Source organism: Mesoplodon bidens (assembly GCF_964165515.1).
Source record: "Mesoplodon bidens genome assembly, chromosome: 5".
In the NCBI taxonomy this organism is placed as follows: Eukaryota; Metazoa; Chordata; class Mammalia; order Artiodactyla; family Ziphiidae; genus Mesoplodon; species Mesoplodon bidens.
Window position 1 is genome coordinate 68,800,024 of NC_138161.1, and position 14,979 is coordinate 68,815,002.

A 14,979-nucleotide genomic window follows, 5' to 3' on the forward strand; every position below is an offset into this window, starting at 1 on the left:
ATCTAGTTTCTTCAACAAATAAATGACGAGAAAAAAAGGAGGGAGAGACCTATATGGCATGCATCAACTGTATTCAGTGTGTGCACCTATTTAGAATAAATCCACTGTAAAAAAAAATTGTGAGTCCGTTGGAGAAATTGAATCATAATGTCATTTGATCATAATGTGCTGATAACAAAGGAATATTTTTTAGTTATGTTAATGGTATTCTGGATATGATTTTGAAAAGTTATTATTGTTTTGAGATAAATACTGAAGTGTTTATAGATGAACTAATAGGCTGTTGGGGATTTGCTTTAAAATAATCCGGTTGGTGGGAGGGAGTGGGTAGGATTCAGACGACACAATAGTGGCCATATATTGATAATTGCTGAAACTGGGTGGTGAATGCATAGTGATTTGTAATACTATTCTCTATAGGTGCTTAGTGTTTAGACTTTAAAAATTAACTGCATACATATACTGTATATGATAACATAGTTTTATACATTTGTATGTATATAAATATATATATAGTTTTAAAATTATACATAAATTGTGGCTGTATCTAAAGTTGATTTCTAATTGGAGAATTATGTCTTGGAAGGAACAAGGCTTTCTAAAGAGCCCCTTGCTGGCCATTGCAGCCCCCTACCCAGAGTTTATCAGAACAGTATTGGCAACTTGGCATCTTGTTTTAGCACTTCTGGGAGGTTGCTGATCTTTACCTCAATGGCCAAGGGTCATAATCCATAATATTCCCACCAGATTCATTATTGTTATGATAAGACACACGTGAGAAGTGCTTTTATAAAACTTACAGCTGATAAAATGTTTATGTTGTAAATTCGTAATTTCCTAGTCAGCAAAACATGCATATTTTAAGATAGCACTAAGCATAGCACCTTAAATATAGTACATGTATCTTACATAAAGAGTAGGATATTCATTTTTAAGTGAGTTAATCTTTATAAATGAAATTGTATCTTGCAGGTATTTCTCATTTTGAGACATCAGATTTCCTTTCTCTGAAACATTTTTCTCTCTTTTCTAGGAAGTTATTTTAGGTTCTGTGAAAGAGATGCTTTCTCATCTTTAAGGCTTACCAGAAACTCTGATTTGAAGAGAATAAATGGATTTTGCAACAAACCCCAGGAAAGCCCAAAGCCTCCAACCCGTAAGTTTTTATTAGTCTTTCTAGTTATGGACTAGGCAGCTCCCAAAGGCTAGAATAACTTGGAATCAAAAGAACCTAGGGGCTTCCCTGGTGGCACAGTGGTTAAGAATCCGCCTGCCAGTGCAGGGGACATGGGTTCGAGCCCTGGTCTGGGAAGATCCCACATGCCGCGGAACAACTAAGCCCGTGCGCCACAACTGCTGAAGCCCACGTGCCTAGAGCCCATGCTCCGCAACAAGAGAAGCCACTGCAATGAGAAGCCCGTGCACGGCAACGAAGAGCAGCTCCCACTCGCCACAACTAGAGAAAGCCCTCGCACAGAAACAAAGACCCAACACAGCCAAAAAGAAATAAATAAATTTATTTAAAAAAAGAAAAAAAAGAACCTAAAAGAGAGGTGGTCACAGGGGTCCCTATGTCATACCCTATCATGTAGTTCAGGCCTCCCAAATTGTGCTTATATTAGCTGCGCTTACATGTGGCAGTGATTTCTTCATTTTTCTCGTTTGTCATTTTCATCTCTTGCCTCAGGGGTTTGACTGGAGCTTTTTATAGGACGATAGATGTACCAAAGTAAATAGTGGTCTATAAATCATCTTTTAAGGAACCTCAAAGATGAACCAAATCAAAAAATGATGTTTTGGGTAAAATATAATTAGGGCTATGCACTGGCTTGTACATTGACTTCAGCCATGTTTAGTCCTATCCCTAACTCCAAACCCTGTCATTGTCACCACTGTGGAAGAAGGAGCATAATATATAAACTGTAGGGTCCCAGGGAATATTTGCTTGTTGCTTCTTCATGGCAGTGCACTAGGGCCAGGCAGGTATTGGTGAGTGGAAAAGAATTATTCTCAAAGAATATTTATCAAGAGCTTCAGAATGTTTATACCCTTTGACCTGGTATTTCACTTCTGGAAATCTGTCCTAAGGAATAATCCCTATATGTGGAAAAAGCTTTGAATGTAAAGATGTTCCCATTTATATATATATATATATATATATATATATATATATATATATATATATATGGAAAATGAGAAATTAGTCTAAATGTTAAGTAATCTGGGAATGATTAATCATATATGTTAGATCTACTTGATGAGGTTGTGCAGCTGTTGGAAATAGGGCTTATAAATACCGCATACTGGCATGGAAAGTGTTTGTCATCATGTTAATGAACAAAGCAGGATACAAAATTTTATATTGTGCATAAGCACAAGCATGGTACATATAGAAATTACATATATGTACATATGTATGGGGATAAGAGTTAGGAAACACACCAAAATAAAAATATAGTGATCATGCTATGACAGGAGAATTAGGGGTGGTTTTTATATTTTTCTTTTTTCACATCTATACTTTCTGAATTGTCTTTAATGAGTATATAGTACATAAAATGGAAAAAAAAAAACTCTAGAGAAAGTTGTGCCAAGCGCTGGAATGGTTAAAAGATAAAATCACAGCAGTTCTATTTCTGTACTTCTAAACCTCTTTTCTTGACTTTGGTTCTTTAGGGATTTTTTTCCAAGTGACCTTCCTGTTCCTTTTGCTGTTGCCTTCTGGTTAAGTGAAAGGTGCAGCTTAAGCAAAGGTGATGTGTATGTAGTCAAGGAGATGGTCTGTCTGCAAGAGAGATGTAGGCATTATATGGAAGTTGGATGAGATTATCTCCAAGGTCCTTTCTAATGCTGACATTCTGTGATTCCCTAGCTTTTTCTGCTCCTTGTCTTCAGTGACTTCTCCTTCCTTTGAAAGGCTCTCTTATAGTCTATGGTTCTACCTTTCTTGTTCATTTTCATCTTTGGCTGCTCCGTTTTCCTCTGCTGCCTCTTTCCCCTGTCTCCTTTCTGGGTCATGCCCCAAGGCTCAGCCCCTGGTCTTCTATGCTTCTCTATCATCCTCACTGGCTCTCCCTTTGCACCAGTGGTTATCTCCACTCCCAGCTTATTAATGAAACCTACTCAGATGGCATGAATTTAGAGTCAGTAGATCTAAAATGGCATTCATGCTTTTTCCTCTCCTGACTGGTTCTTTTCACAATCTCCTTATCTTGGTTAACAATACTGTTATTGTCTTACTCATCCAAGTTTGAGGTTCTTCATGAATCCTTCTTTGTCTTCATCTCCAAATTCTTTCAGTCATCATCAGATTGACTTTGTTGTCTCTCTTCCTGCTGTTATAACTCTAGTTCTGACTATATCACCTCACCCTTGTATTGTAATACCTTGTATTATAATCTTCTGTTTGGACTTGCTACCCACTCTGTCCTATCCTTTTGCTTTCCATCCATTGTGCAGATTAAATTTTCTAAAATGTTAACTTCTTCCATGCTTCAAAGTGTACAATAGTTCTTGAATCAGGTCTAAAAAGCTTAGCCTGCCATTCAAGTTCTTTTATAATCTGATTTTACCTACAAACTTTTTTTTTAATTCTACTGAAGTCAAACAGGCTCCTCACTGTTCTCTTTTTAGTTCATCCTTCTCACCTTTATAACTTTGTTCATGGTGTTCTTTCAGCTTTCAATGGCTATGGCTTATATTGGGAAATAATGCTTTTATTTTACTTCAGTCCTCACAGAATTTTTGAATCTCATTTAAGAAATGAGTAACCTAAGAAATTCCATCCAAACAAAGGTCTAATTAGCTTGAGATTTCTCAATGATTCTGTTTAGCAAATAGCTAAAAAGCACAAATAGCATTTTAATGTTGCTAAATTTGAGAGCCAGTCTCATATAAGTAAGATATCTTCTCTTGTTTTTCTCATAGACACTTACAGCCACAGAGTGCCATTGCATAAGCCTACGGATTGGGAGAAGAAGATCCTAATATGGTCAGGTCGCTTCAAAAAGGAAGATGAAATCCCAGAGACTGTCTCGTGAGTGCTGAATTTAGGGTTGTAAGCAGCTTTTCTTTTTCAGTAGTCTGTTTTAAAGGAAAAGCAGTTCCTCTGAGTGTGACTACTTAAAACCTTTCAACCGAATTTTAAAACAGTTTCCACTTCTCTAAATGTTTCCTCTTTGGCAAGTACCTGGAGTAATAACAGTGCTGGAAAATCTATGTGTTATCATTGATACCTTATGTAGTGCCTAGTGAAGAGCTGTTAGATACTCTGAAGTTAGCTCATTTGATATCCTCTCCTAGCTACAGAAAGTGACTAAATTAGTTTTTCTTTCTTACATTTCATTGTTAGTATATAGAAATGCAACAGATTTCTGCATATTACTTTTGTATCCTGCAACTTTACTGAGTTTACTGATGAGCTCTAGTAGTTTTCTGGTGGCATCTTTAGGATTTTCTATGTATAGTTATCATGTCATCTGCAAACAGTGACAGTTTTACTTCTTCCTTTCCAATTTGGATTCCTTTTGTTTCTTTTTCTTCTCTCATTGCTTTGGCTAGGACTTCTAAAACTATGTTGAATAAAAGTGGCAAGAGTAGGCATTCTTATCTTGTTCCTGATCTTAGAGGGAATGTTTTCAGCTTTTCACTGTTGAGTATAATGTTAGCTGTGGGTTTTTCATATATTGCCTTTATTATTTTGAGGTATGTTCCCTTTATGCCCAGTTTCTGGAGAGTTTTTATCATAAACTGATATTAAATTTTTAAAATTAATTAATTAATTTATTTATTTTTGGCTGCATTGGGTCTTTGTTGCTGTGTGCGGGCTCTCTCTAGTTGAGGCGAGCAGGGGCTACTTTTCATTGTGGTGCACGGGCTTCTCATTGCAGTGGCTTCTCTTGTTGCAGAGCACAGGCTCTAGTTGTGCGGGCTTCAGTAGTTGTGGTATGCAGGCTCAGTAGTTGTGGCTCGTGGGCTCTAGAGAGCAGGCTCAGTAGTTGCAGCACATGGGCTTAGTTGCTCCATGGCATGTGGGATCTTCCCGGACCAGGGCTTGAACCCATGTCCCCTGCATTGACAGGTGGATGCTTAACCACTGTGCCACCAGGGACAGTGCCACCACTGTGCCACTGTCCCACTACTTTCATTTGTCTTTCTGTCTGCTGTTCTGTTTGGGTGATCTCCATTATTCTATCTTCCAGATCACTTATTCTTTCTTCTGCATTATTTAGTTTGCTCTTTATTGACTTTAGCCCAGTTTCACCTCAGCAAATGAGTTGTCTAATTTTGATTGTCTCCTCTTTATAGTTTCTAGGTCCTTGTTCTAGTGATCTGCATTTCTAGTGATTGCCTTTCTTAATTCCTCCAGCATTTTTATTACCTCACTTTTGAACTTGGGTTGTTAGACTGGAGAGGTCTGTTTCTTCAGTCTAGAGAAACAAACCAACTTGTTTGTTCTTTCAGGAGATTTCTCTTGATCTTTTAATTGGGAGTGGTTCCTTTGTTTTTTCATTTTACTTATATTTCTCTGACTCTATGAATTTAAGGGAAACAGTTATCTACTGTGGTCTTGAAGGGCTATTTTTATGTGGGAATGACCCTGTGTAGCCTGTGTGAGTCCAATGTTTTTGGTGTGAGGGCTGTTTTTGGTATGATGTCTGCCACATCTTTCCTCAATGTGTGTTGGCTGTTATCTCCTTCATAGTGGTGTGATTTGTGTTGTGGTAAGCAGAGCCTGCACTGGATCTTGTGTTGAGTGGGGCCTTCTCTTTGCTCTGTGGTTGTCACAGCCCTGTCATGGGCAGGGTCTGCTCCCCGGTTGTTGGAAGAGAAGCCCCCAGATCCATTTCTAAGCTGTGATGTGAGGTAGGCAGGAGTGGAGTGCTCCGGCTGGGAAAGGAGCTGCTGTGTATTCCCCCCCAGGAGCTGACTACCCAGACACGTGCTCTGTGAAGCAAGGAAGAAGTTAACATTTTAGAAAATTTAATCTGCACAATGGATGGAAAGCAAAAGGATAGGACAGAGTGGGTAGCAAGTCCAAACAGAAGATTATAATACAAGGTATTACAATACAAGGGTGAGGTGATATAGTCAGAACTAGACATGTGTCTCTGCAAAGACATGGGCACTGTGCAGGCTCACAAAGTACACTGTTGTTGGCGTGGCCCTCAGCCCCGCCTCTGCTGTGGAGATGCCGGTATCGGCTCTGATTTCAGCCCCACTTCTGTGTGTGTGCACCCAAGAAACCTGTTGCTCCTGGCACAGGACCCATCTCAGCTACAGGAGAGCCAGTAATCAGCTCGGATTATCCCCAGGCACTGCCACAGGCATAAATTCGCTGAAGTTGCACACCCGCAGGGAATCGCCTCAGATTTCAGCCCTGCCTCTGTATGCGGGCAACCACCCAGCACTTGCACACTCCCAGAACTCATAGCGGCTGAGCCACACCCACTGTGAGCTCACCAAGAATGAGGCTGCTGTGGCAAGTCCCTGCTCCTACCTAGCGTGCTGACAGTGGGGCTCCGGTGATGGGCATGGGCTCTGTCCTCCACACACTTCCAGCTGCAGCCTGGACTACACTTGAGGCCCTTCGGGCTGCCTCCGCACAGCCAAACTGAGTCTTCTGCCCGGGTTTGTCTGCTGAAGCCCAGGTTTCAGCCCTGAGCTGCTGCACACACACCAGGAGGCGCGCGTCTTGGGCTGGGAAGTACAGCAAGGTGGCCAGGGCCACCTGTGCTGGTCTCTCTCTGTCCTGCCTGCTGTAAGCTGGCTGCTTCACTCTCCTCTGAGCCTCTGAGGCTTACTGTCTGTCCCAGTGGACCTACCAGTCAGCTAAGGGGCCTCCCAGTGTGAGGGACCTTTTCCCCTTTCACAGCTCCCTCCCAAGGGTGCAGGTCCTGTCCCAATTCCTTTTTTTTTTCTTTCTTTTGTCCTACCCAGTTATTTGGTGATCTTTCTTGAAGCTTTAGTTGTATGAGATCTTCTGCCAGTGTTCGGTGGGTATTCTGTGAGAATTGTTCCAAATGTAGATGTATTTTTGATGTCTTTATGGGAGGATGTGAGTTCTATAATACATCCTTCTATCTTCATCTACACCCCCTTATTGTGTTTCATATACAAAGTGAATTGTGAAAATGCTCCATCCTCCCCAAAGTACTGTACGATCTCTAGGCCCCATCTCCCTTTTTATATGTATAGGCACCACTCTACTCCTGATTTGTGAGACACAGAGATTTATATCCTTCTGACAACTTCAGAAAGGGAAATTTTAACTTTTCTTTCATGATCCCATTGTATTACTAGGTTTGAGATGCTCGATGCTGCAAAGAACAAGGTCCGGGTGAAGATCAGCTATGTAATGATTGCCTTGACAGTGGCAGGATGCATCTTGATGGTTATTGAGGGCAAGAAGGTGAGAGTGGACTTCCCGTCTATCTTTGTGTATTTTCCACAGAAAAACCTAGAGGAAGTCAGGGGTTGACCCTTGTATTTATTCTCTGTGATGAGGAGGCTACTTCCTACATGAGAAATGATAAGAAACAAAATAAAACATAGTAGGAACAAACCTGAGATATGATGCCTGGAGATAAATAGCAAATCCTAACTTTGGCAAGGTGAAGGACTAAATTAGTTTTGGTTAAGTAAAAAAAAGTGTTTAGTTATCACAGATGTCATAAGTAATGTAAAACAAGAGGTATGACACTGGCATACTTACTAGTAACTCCTTGCATGTCTGTAAAGCACTCTCCTTTTTTTATTGATCCTCCCTCTGCTCTTGGTGAGTGTTCTTATCACTGTTCTTTACTTGATGTTCAAACTGGGCCATATATCTAAGCTCCTAAGTGGTACATAGGAATTCAGGTCCAGAAATCCAGTCATTATTAACAGCTATGTTACTGTCTTCCAAGTACCTTGCTGTTATCTTTTTTTTTTTTTTTTTTTGCGGTACGCGGGCCTCTCACTGTTGTGGCCTGTCCCGCCGCGGAGCACAGACAGGCTCCGGACGCACAGGCTCAGCGGCCATGGCTCACGGGCCCAGCTGCCCCGCGGCATGTGGGATCTCCCGGACCGGGGCACGAACCCGTGTCCCCTGCATCGGCAGGCTGACTCTCAACCACTGCACCACCAGGGAAGCCCTGTTATCTTATTTAAACCTCACAACAACACTGCAAGATAGATAATAATATTAGGACCTCATTTATAGATGAGGAAACATAGCTTAGAAAGCTTTAGTAACTTACCCAAGTTCACACACATCTCCCTAATGGCAGAGCCACAGTTTGAACCTAGACCTGTCTAATTGAGGTGATGGTAAAAGTGCTCCCAGTTATTGATTGCTCATTATGTAACAGGTATTGTTAAACTTATTTAATGACCACAATAATTCTAAGAACCTAAGAGGTAGGTTCTCTTATTATCCATGTTTTGTAAAAGAGGAACCTGAAGCTTAAAGATGTTAAATAATTTTCCCAATGTCACATAGCTAATAAGTGGCAAGACAAAAATGTGGAGCCAAGTTTGCCAGTTACCAAACTGCATACTATACTATCTTGTGATTAAAATAGTTATTTTTATATGCAGCAGTACTGGCCAAGGTGTTATTTTAACACCATGTCTAATTCTATATATCACAGCTTCCATGTAGAAAGAGATGTCTCATATCTATTGTCAGATATTTAAAGGGTTCTTCTGCAAACTCAGTGGTAACTGACTTCCTTATCCCCAGTGAGTCCAGAGTAAAAGAAATGAACTTCTGGCTCTCTTTAGAGTCTTGGAATAGAAGATACTGACCATTTAGACTGATGTTATGGGAGCATGAAGGGCAAGTGTGGAGGCCTGGGTGAAGTTCTCTTGACAACTCTGTTCCTGCCCCACTTCAGGAATTTTTCTGTCTCCCTCTTTGACTTTTCATGCTTAGCTCTCAGACTGAACCTGCAGAAGCATGTAGACAGGACATAGGGCTTTCTAGAATTCTGAGAAGTCTGCATTGCTTTTGTCTACTTGATTATACTAACTGAGTTTATTTATTTATTTCTTAATAAATTTATTTATTTATTTTTGGCTGCATTGGGTCTTTGTTGCTGTGCACGGGCTTTCTCTAGTTGCGGCGAGCGGGGGCTACTCTTCGTGTGGTGCGTGGGCTTCTCATGGCGGTGGCTTCTCTTGTTGCGGAGCATGGGCTGTAGGCGTACGGGCTTCAGTAGTTGTGGCTCGTGGGCTCTAGAGCACAGACTCAGTAGTTGTGGCACATGGGCTTAGTTGCTCCGTGGCATGTGGGATCTTCCCGGACCTGGGCTCAAACCCATGTCCCCTGCATTGGCAGGCAGATTCTTAACCACTGTGCCACCAGGGAAGTCCTACTAGCTGAGTTTAAATACTCCAGAAACAAATCACTCCTGAGGTCTTCCCTAGCCTCATCCAAGGGTATACACTGTATACTTTAAAGAGTTCCTCTCCTGTTCTATACCATAAAATTTTATTATTTCTCTTTTATGGAACTATCCATTTCTAAAAAGTTGGTAAATGCTACTGGAATGAAGACCTTTTGAACTTAATGTGATTTAGAAGACAGAAATTAGCCATTGTATTTTGTCCTCTCCATCAACTTACCAGTCTGATTCTCCTCCCCTCCCCATACTTAATTCTTTACATGTGAAATCACACAGACAGAAGAAAATACCACCTTATAGGGTGCTGTCTTCACTCATTTGGTATAAAAAATTTGAGACTGGTCTGTTTATGTAAGCTTCAAAGAGATGTAACAAGTCACAGGGAGGGAAATAAGGGAAGAGGATGGTTGTCTCTCCTCCACTCCTGTTTGCTCTCAAAGGATGGAAAAGCAGGGTAGACACTGCTGGGAGTCGTCAGTGGTAGTATTTGGTGAAGTCTGGGATTCCCAAAGCTGAATGTTTTTAGTACAAGAGGGGTAAGGAACTAGAAGGGTGTGAAAATATACAAATGAGTTGGGGAAGGAGAAATGGTAGCAACAAAGAAAAGTGAGAGGAGGGAAAAAAGGGATAGAAATGGAAACAAGAAGGTATTTAATACTAAAGAGAGGAAAAGAGAAAGACAAGGGAATACATTATAAAGGGAGAAGAGAGGCTGGAAGGTTTAAAGAAAGGAGGCCAGAAAGGAAGAGAAGGTAGAGGTGTGGCATTTCTCTCTGGTGCTTGAATGGGTGAGCTGCTGTTCTAGGAAGGATCAGAGGAGGCAGAAGGCGCGTGGAGGGGCTGCTGTGCCCGGAGCACAAGCAGCCAACCCTTCCATGCCTGTACTTCCCGTGTCAGCCTGCTGGCGTCAGTGCAGTGACATCCTCCCCAGACCAGCATAAATAATCACTTGTTCAAATTGGTTTCACTTTTAGGCTGCCAAAAGACACGAGTCTTTAACAAGCCTGAACCTAGAAAGGAAAGCTCGTCTGAGAGAAGAAGCTGCTGTGAAGGCCAAAACAGAGTAGCAGAGATATCCATGTTGGCTGGATTTTGAAAATCTAGAAACAATGTTGCAGTAACAGGCCTTATTAAAATGAATGTGGTATAAGTTCCCTAATTCTGTTCTAGAGCTACAAATAAATTTTCTTAAAGAAATGACTTGTCTATATTTTACAGCTTTGATCCAGGTTAAATGCAGCCTCAGCTTTTTTGAGAAAATGGAAGAATGAAAAGTGAGACAACTTACTTGAACTTTAATATTAACTCTTCTTTAGAGAGTCAGGTCCTGTATCTTACTTTAATTCCCATTACCAAAGTGACATCTCCCCAGAAGCCAAATGGTTTCTAGTTCTGCATTTCTCTCTCTTCTGCGTCCTCATTTCTGAAGAGATAAGGAGGGCCAGCTGAGTACACTGCCCAGGTGCACGTTGGAGAGCTAACCTCCCCAAATACCCTGGTGTTTCTCGAGAGCCCTGGGAAGCAGCCAGACCACACTATGCCTTTGTCAGGCGTGCTGGTAGACAGAGGCTTTCAGAACAGTCTTTGAAAAAGTCCCGGCAAGGTGATGATGGAGGTCTGGCCACAAGTTTCTGAGGATTTTGAAATCCCAGCACTGTGGAGTTGCTTGGGGCCAGCACAGTCACCTCTTCTGCTCCATGGCTTCCAATTCCCAACCGGTCCTTTTCCTTCTGCCTTTACACTAAATTTCTCAGTTATGAAAAATCTATCAAATGCATTTTCTTATTAGTGTTGAAAAATAAGCATTTGCATCTGGTATGTATCTTATTTACAGTTCGACGAGGGTGCCAGGTTGTCTCACATTTAGGTATGGATGCTGGTTTCTATTTAAGTATTTCATTTATTCTCACGTGCTTCAATAGTATTAACGGATGGCAGGTCCGCATAAACATCCCAACCTGCTGGTTCTCTTCAGAGGGTTATAGCAGATTAAAAAGTAATATATGCAGCTGTTTGGGAATTTGATTTAATAAAATACTCAGTAAAATGTAATGCACAACTCTACCTACAGCTTCATAATCTATCTGATGATGTTGTGTCTGTCTATATACTTTACAGTACTTTAACCTTAGCTTCATTTTAGATATCAAGCTCTTTGATTTTTATCACTTGCAAATTTATCATCAAAAAGCATTGCTTTGTATACATTTTAGCAGATTAGTTTTTCTTGATTATTTTGGAACACTTTTGTTACATCTTATCTAAATATGGGTTTTAAATATGGGTAAAATCTAATGTACTTCTTTTTAAAAGTGTATCATCTTTCTTCATAGAATACCATTTTTAACTTCTAAAGAAGCATTTTAAAGTGTTGTATCATGGAGATATATTATAATAAAATGTATGATTAAGTCAAAGCTCAAAAATGCTACCATGCAGCAAGAATTTATATAATCATTTCTCATTTTGTGTCAACTCTCCTATTCAATAACTTATAGTGACTACCTCTTTTTGGGTTAAATATAAATTTCATGCCCCTATCTAATCCCACTTCTCCCAGTACCCTCACTTATTAACTTCTTAGCAGTCACTCACCTACTCGTAACTCTAGTATCTTATATTGCTTACAACTTGTCAAGCAAATATTTCATGAGCACTATTAAAAGCAACAAGGGCAAAACTGTCTTCTTTTGTATTCTATAATACCTACTTTCAATTAAGTGATCATTGTACTATGTTTTGCTTAATTCCTAGATTTTTTCATGTTTATCATGTCTCTATAGGTAAAATGGGCAGAAAACATTTTCCACTTTATATTTCCTGTAAGCCCTGTTTGAATAAAGTTAACATGTGAGGCTATGGTTAGATACTTTTAATCAACAAAAATAATAGTATAGGGAATTGACTCCAAAAACCTATTGAAAGCAGGCAAGGAATGAAGTTGTGATGGTGGTATAATTCATTGTTATTCATCAAACATTACTTGAGTCCCTCCTATATAGAAAAAGTAAGAATACAAAGATGAAACATACTTGACTCTGCAGAGCTCATAGTTTACCAGACACATGGCCCTTGAAACCATTACAACACAAATTGGTAAATGATATATTTTGAATTTTATAACAGAAGCTATAGCAAGCAAGAAAACCGAATTCAGCTGTCAGCTGTGGCTGGAGGCAGGCAGCCAGTGATGGTTACACAGAGTGGTGATTTTCTGAACTGAGTCTGTAGCATGGGTAGGGTTAGGTCAGACCTAATGAAAGAGAGCAGCCTCATTTAGACATTGAGCTTGCCCTGAGGATCAGGACAGGGCAGTCTGACGAGGTAGTGAGAAGTCCTTCAGTAAAATGCCTTTATAATTTTGTTCTGGTTTATTTTTAATTTTTATTTTGATAAAAACTTAAAACTTTTAGACTCTCAGAACAAACACAGCCATTGCTTATTTTTCCCAATTTACAAACTTGATTCCATGGACCATTTCACGTCCCATCGTGTAGGCTATCACTTAAAGTGTGTGAGTGGCATCTGACATAAATCTCCAATCCACCACCATCCTAGGCTTATTCTCTTAATTCATCTGATCGCCCAAACCAAATACCTTGGAGTTATTCCAGACTCCCTTGCTCCCCTCATTTAATCAGTCATCCTGTCTTGTGAGCCTTACTTCTAAATTTTTGTCAAATACATTGATCCTCTAGAATAGTCACTAGAGGAACAGAATGAGAATCTGCTCAAGGACAGACACAAGAGATTAATAACAGACCTCAAGATTAAAGTCAGAAGCCCTGGGATCTAGACTTGCTTTTCCAACTGTGTTGCTTTGCAAATTGAGGTTATAGGTCTTAAAATCTTGTAATTCAAGGCAATGTTTTAAAAAAAATACAAAACCATGCCAAAATTGAGAGGAAACCATCTTTTAAAATACCTTTTTTTTTGGCCAATTTGACTCTACTACTTGATTTCTAAAGGGTTTAGTAATTACTCATCCACAATTTAACTGTTTTGTCATTTCCTAATGCTGCTGATGCAATGATGTTTTCTGTAGGATGACAAGCTGCTGAGATTACGACATCTGTATGGCCTTGTAATTTCTGTACAATCTCTTTAGTCTGAAGGTTCCAAATGTAAACCAGGTTATCCTCTGAACCAGACACAATCCACTTTCCACCAGTAACTGAAAAACTGGCAAATACGCAGTATTTCTCATTCTTGTGACCAGTATATGTCTTCAGGCATCTGCCTCTGCTATAATCCCATAGTTTAAGAGTATTGTCCAAAGTTGCAATGAGAATATATTTACCATTTGGAGAAAATTTTACAAAAGAGACAGGAGGGTTATCATCATCAACAAGTGTTTTTAAACACTGACCTGATGCAGCATCCCAGATTCGACAGACACCATCATAGCTACCTGACACTATCAAGGACCCGCTACAATTAAAGTGAACAGCAGAAACTGGGTCAGAATGAGCAGACAAAGTCTTAAGGCACTTTCCTGTTTTCACCTCCCATATTTTCATGCTCTCATCAAAAGATCCTGAAATGATGAGGTTAGATGGTGGATTGAAATTACAGCAAAAAACATAATCACTGTGCCCAGTAAGCGTTTTCAAACATTTTCCAGATCTCACATCCCAAATCTTTAGAGTTTTATCATCTGAGGCAGAAACAAGACGACCGGAATCTGATGACCAGGAAACATCTGATATTTCCAGATTGTGTCCTTTAAGTGTTTTCTCATGTTTTCCATCATAGGCTCCCCAAATTATAATTACTTTATCAGCAGAAGAACTTGCCAGCCATTCTCCATTAGGACTAAACTTAACTGATGATACTGCTTCCGTATGTCCCACCAGAGTAAATTTCAGAGCATAGTTTGGTTTTTCAGACACACACTTGCTCGGATTGGCTGATGAGGAGAGAGCCGACTCTGCTTTGGCACCTCCTGACTCCTGTGTAGTCATGACTCTGAAGCTCCACGTCTGTAGGCTGGCTAGATGTCCGGTCCTGAACCAGGCAGCCAGTATTTTGGCTCTTCTGTCCAGTAAAATGAAGATAAAAAACATCGGACTCAAAAAAAAATCAACAAACTAAAAAATGGTCTTTTAGTGACAATAATTTCTGTATCGTTTTTAAACTGCAATATACACTGATACAGCAGCACGGCTTGGACCGCTTCAGTTTTTCCTCGCTTCTTCCTCTGTAAACAAATACTTGAGAAATACTATTAAAAGGGTCCTGTGCGCTGTCGGCAAGTAAGGTATTAACTGCTGGGTATCCTGCGAATGTACAAAGCGGTCCAAAGCTGCACGCGGAGCAGTGGGGCGATGGGGGGTGGGCGAGGGGTGGGGTGGGAATCTACAGAAAGTATTTCTCACCGCTCCTCACCCCAGCTCTGAAATGTATGAGACTACTGAGCACCCCTACCCGCCAGACTTTAGGTACTTTACTTGAGCATGAATGAATCACCGCTTTAAACAGATATCAGAAGCTAAGCGAAAACCTGCGTGGGCTCGGTTTCCTGAAGTCCAGGCCTGCGGCTCACTCTCCACACCGCTCCGTAGCGAACTAACGCGAGAGCAGCACAGCC

The 14,979-nt window shown here is 40.5% G+C and overlaps 2 protein-coding genes across 3 annotated transcripts in view; one reads left to right on the forward strand and one right to left on the reverse strand.

The window, feature by feature from the left end:
- The window catches only part of FAM162A (family with sequence similarity 162 member A), a 38,210-nt gene extending 27,624 nt beyond the window's left edge, over positions 1–10,586 (forward strand). For both annotated transcript variants that reach the window (XM_081234091.1, XM_081234090.1), the window contains 4 exons: positions 1,034–1,156; positions 3,928–4,036; positions 7,303–7,411; positions 10,364–10,586. In XM_081234091.1, the coding sequence (XP_081090217.1) occupies positions 1,034–1,156; positions 3,928–4,036; positions 7,303–7,411; positions 10,364–10,456 (434 nt within the window). In that variant the 3' untranslated portion in view covers positions 10,457–10,586. The remainder of the gene's footprint in view (positions 1–1,033; positions 1,157–3,927; positions 4,037–7,302; positions 7,412–10,363) is intronic.
- Positions 10,587–10,718: 132 nt separating this feature from the next.
- Positions 10,719–14,941, reverse strand: WDR5B (WD repeat domain 5B). The gene is made up of 2 exons (XM_081234089.1): positions 14,893–14,941; positions 10,719–14,426 (listed from the first exon to the last, which is right to left on the reverse strand). Exon 2 carries the CDS (start codon positions 14,351–14,353, stop codon positions 13,361–13,363), a length of 993 nt encoding a protein of 330 aa, XP_081090215.1. The 5' UTR covers positions 14,354–14,426; positions 14,893–14,941; the 3' UTR covers positions 10,719–13,360.
- Positions 14,942–14,979: the final 38 nt, after the last annotated feature.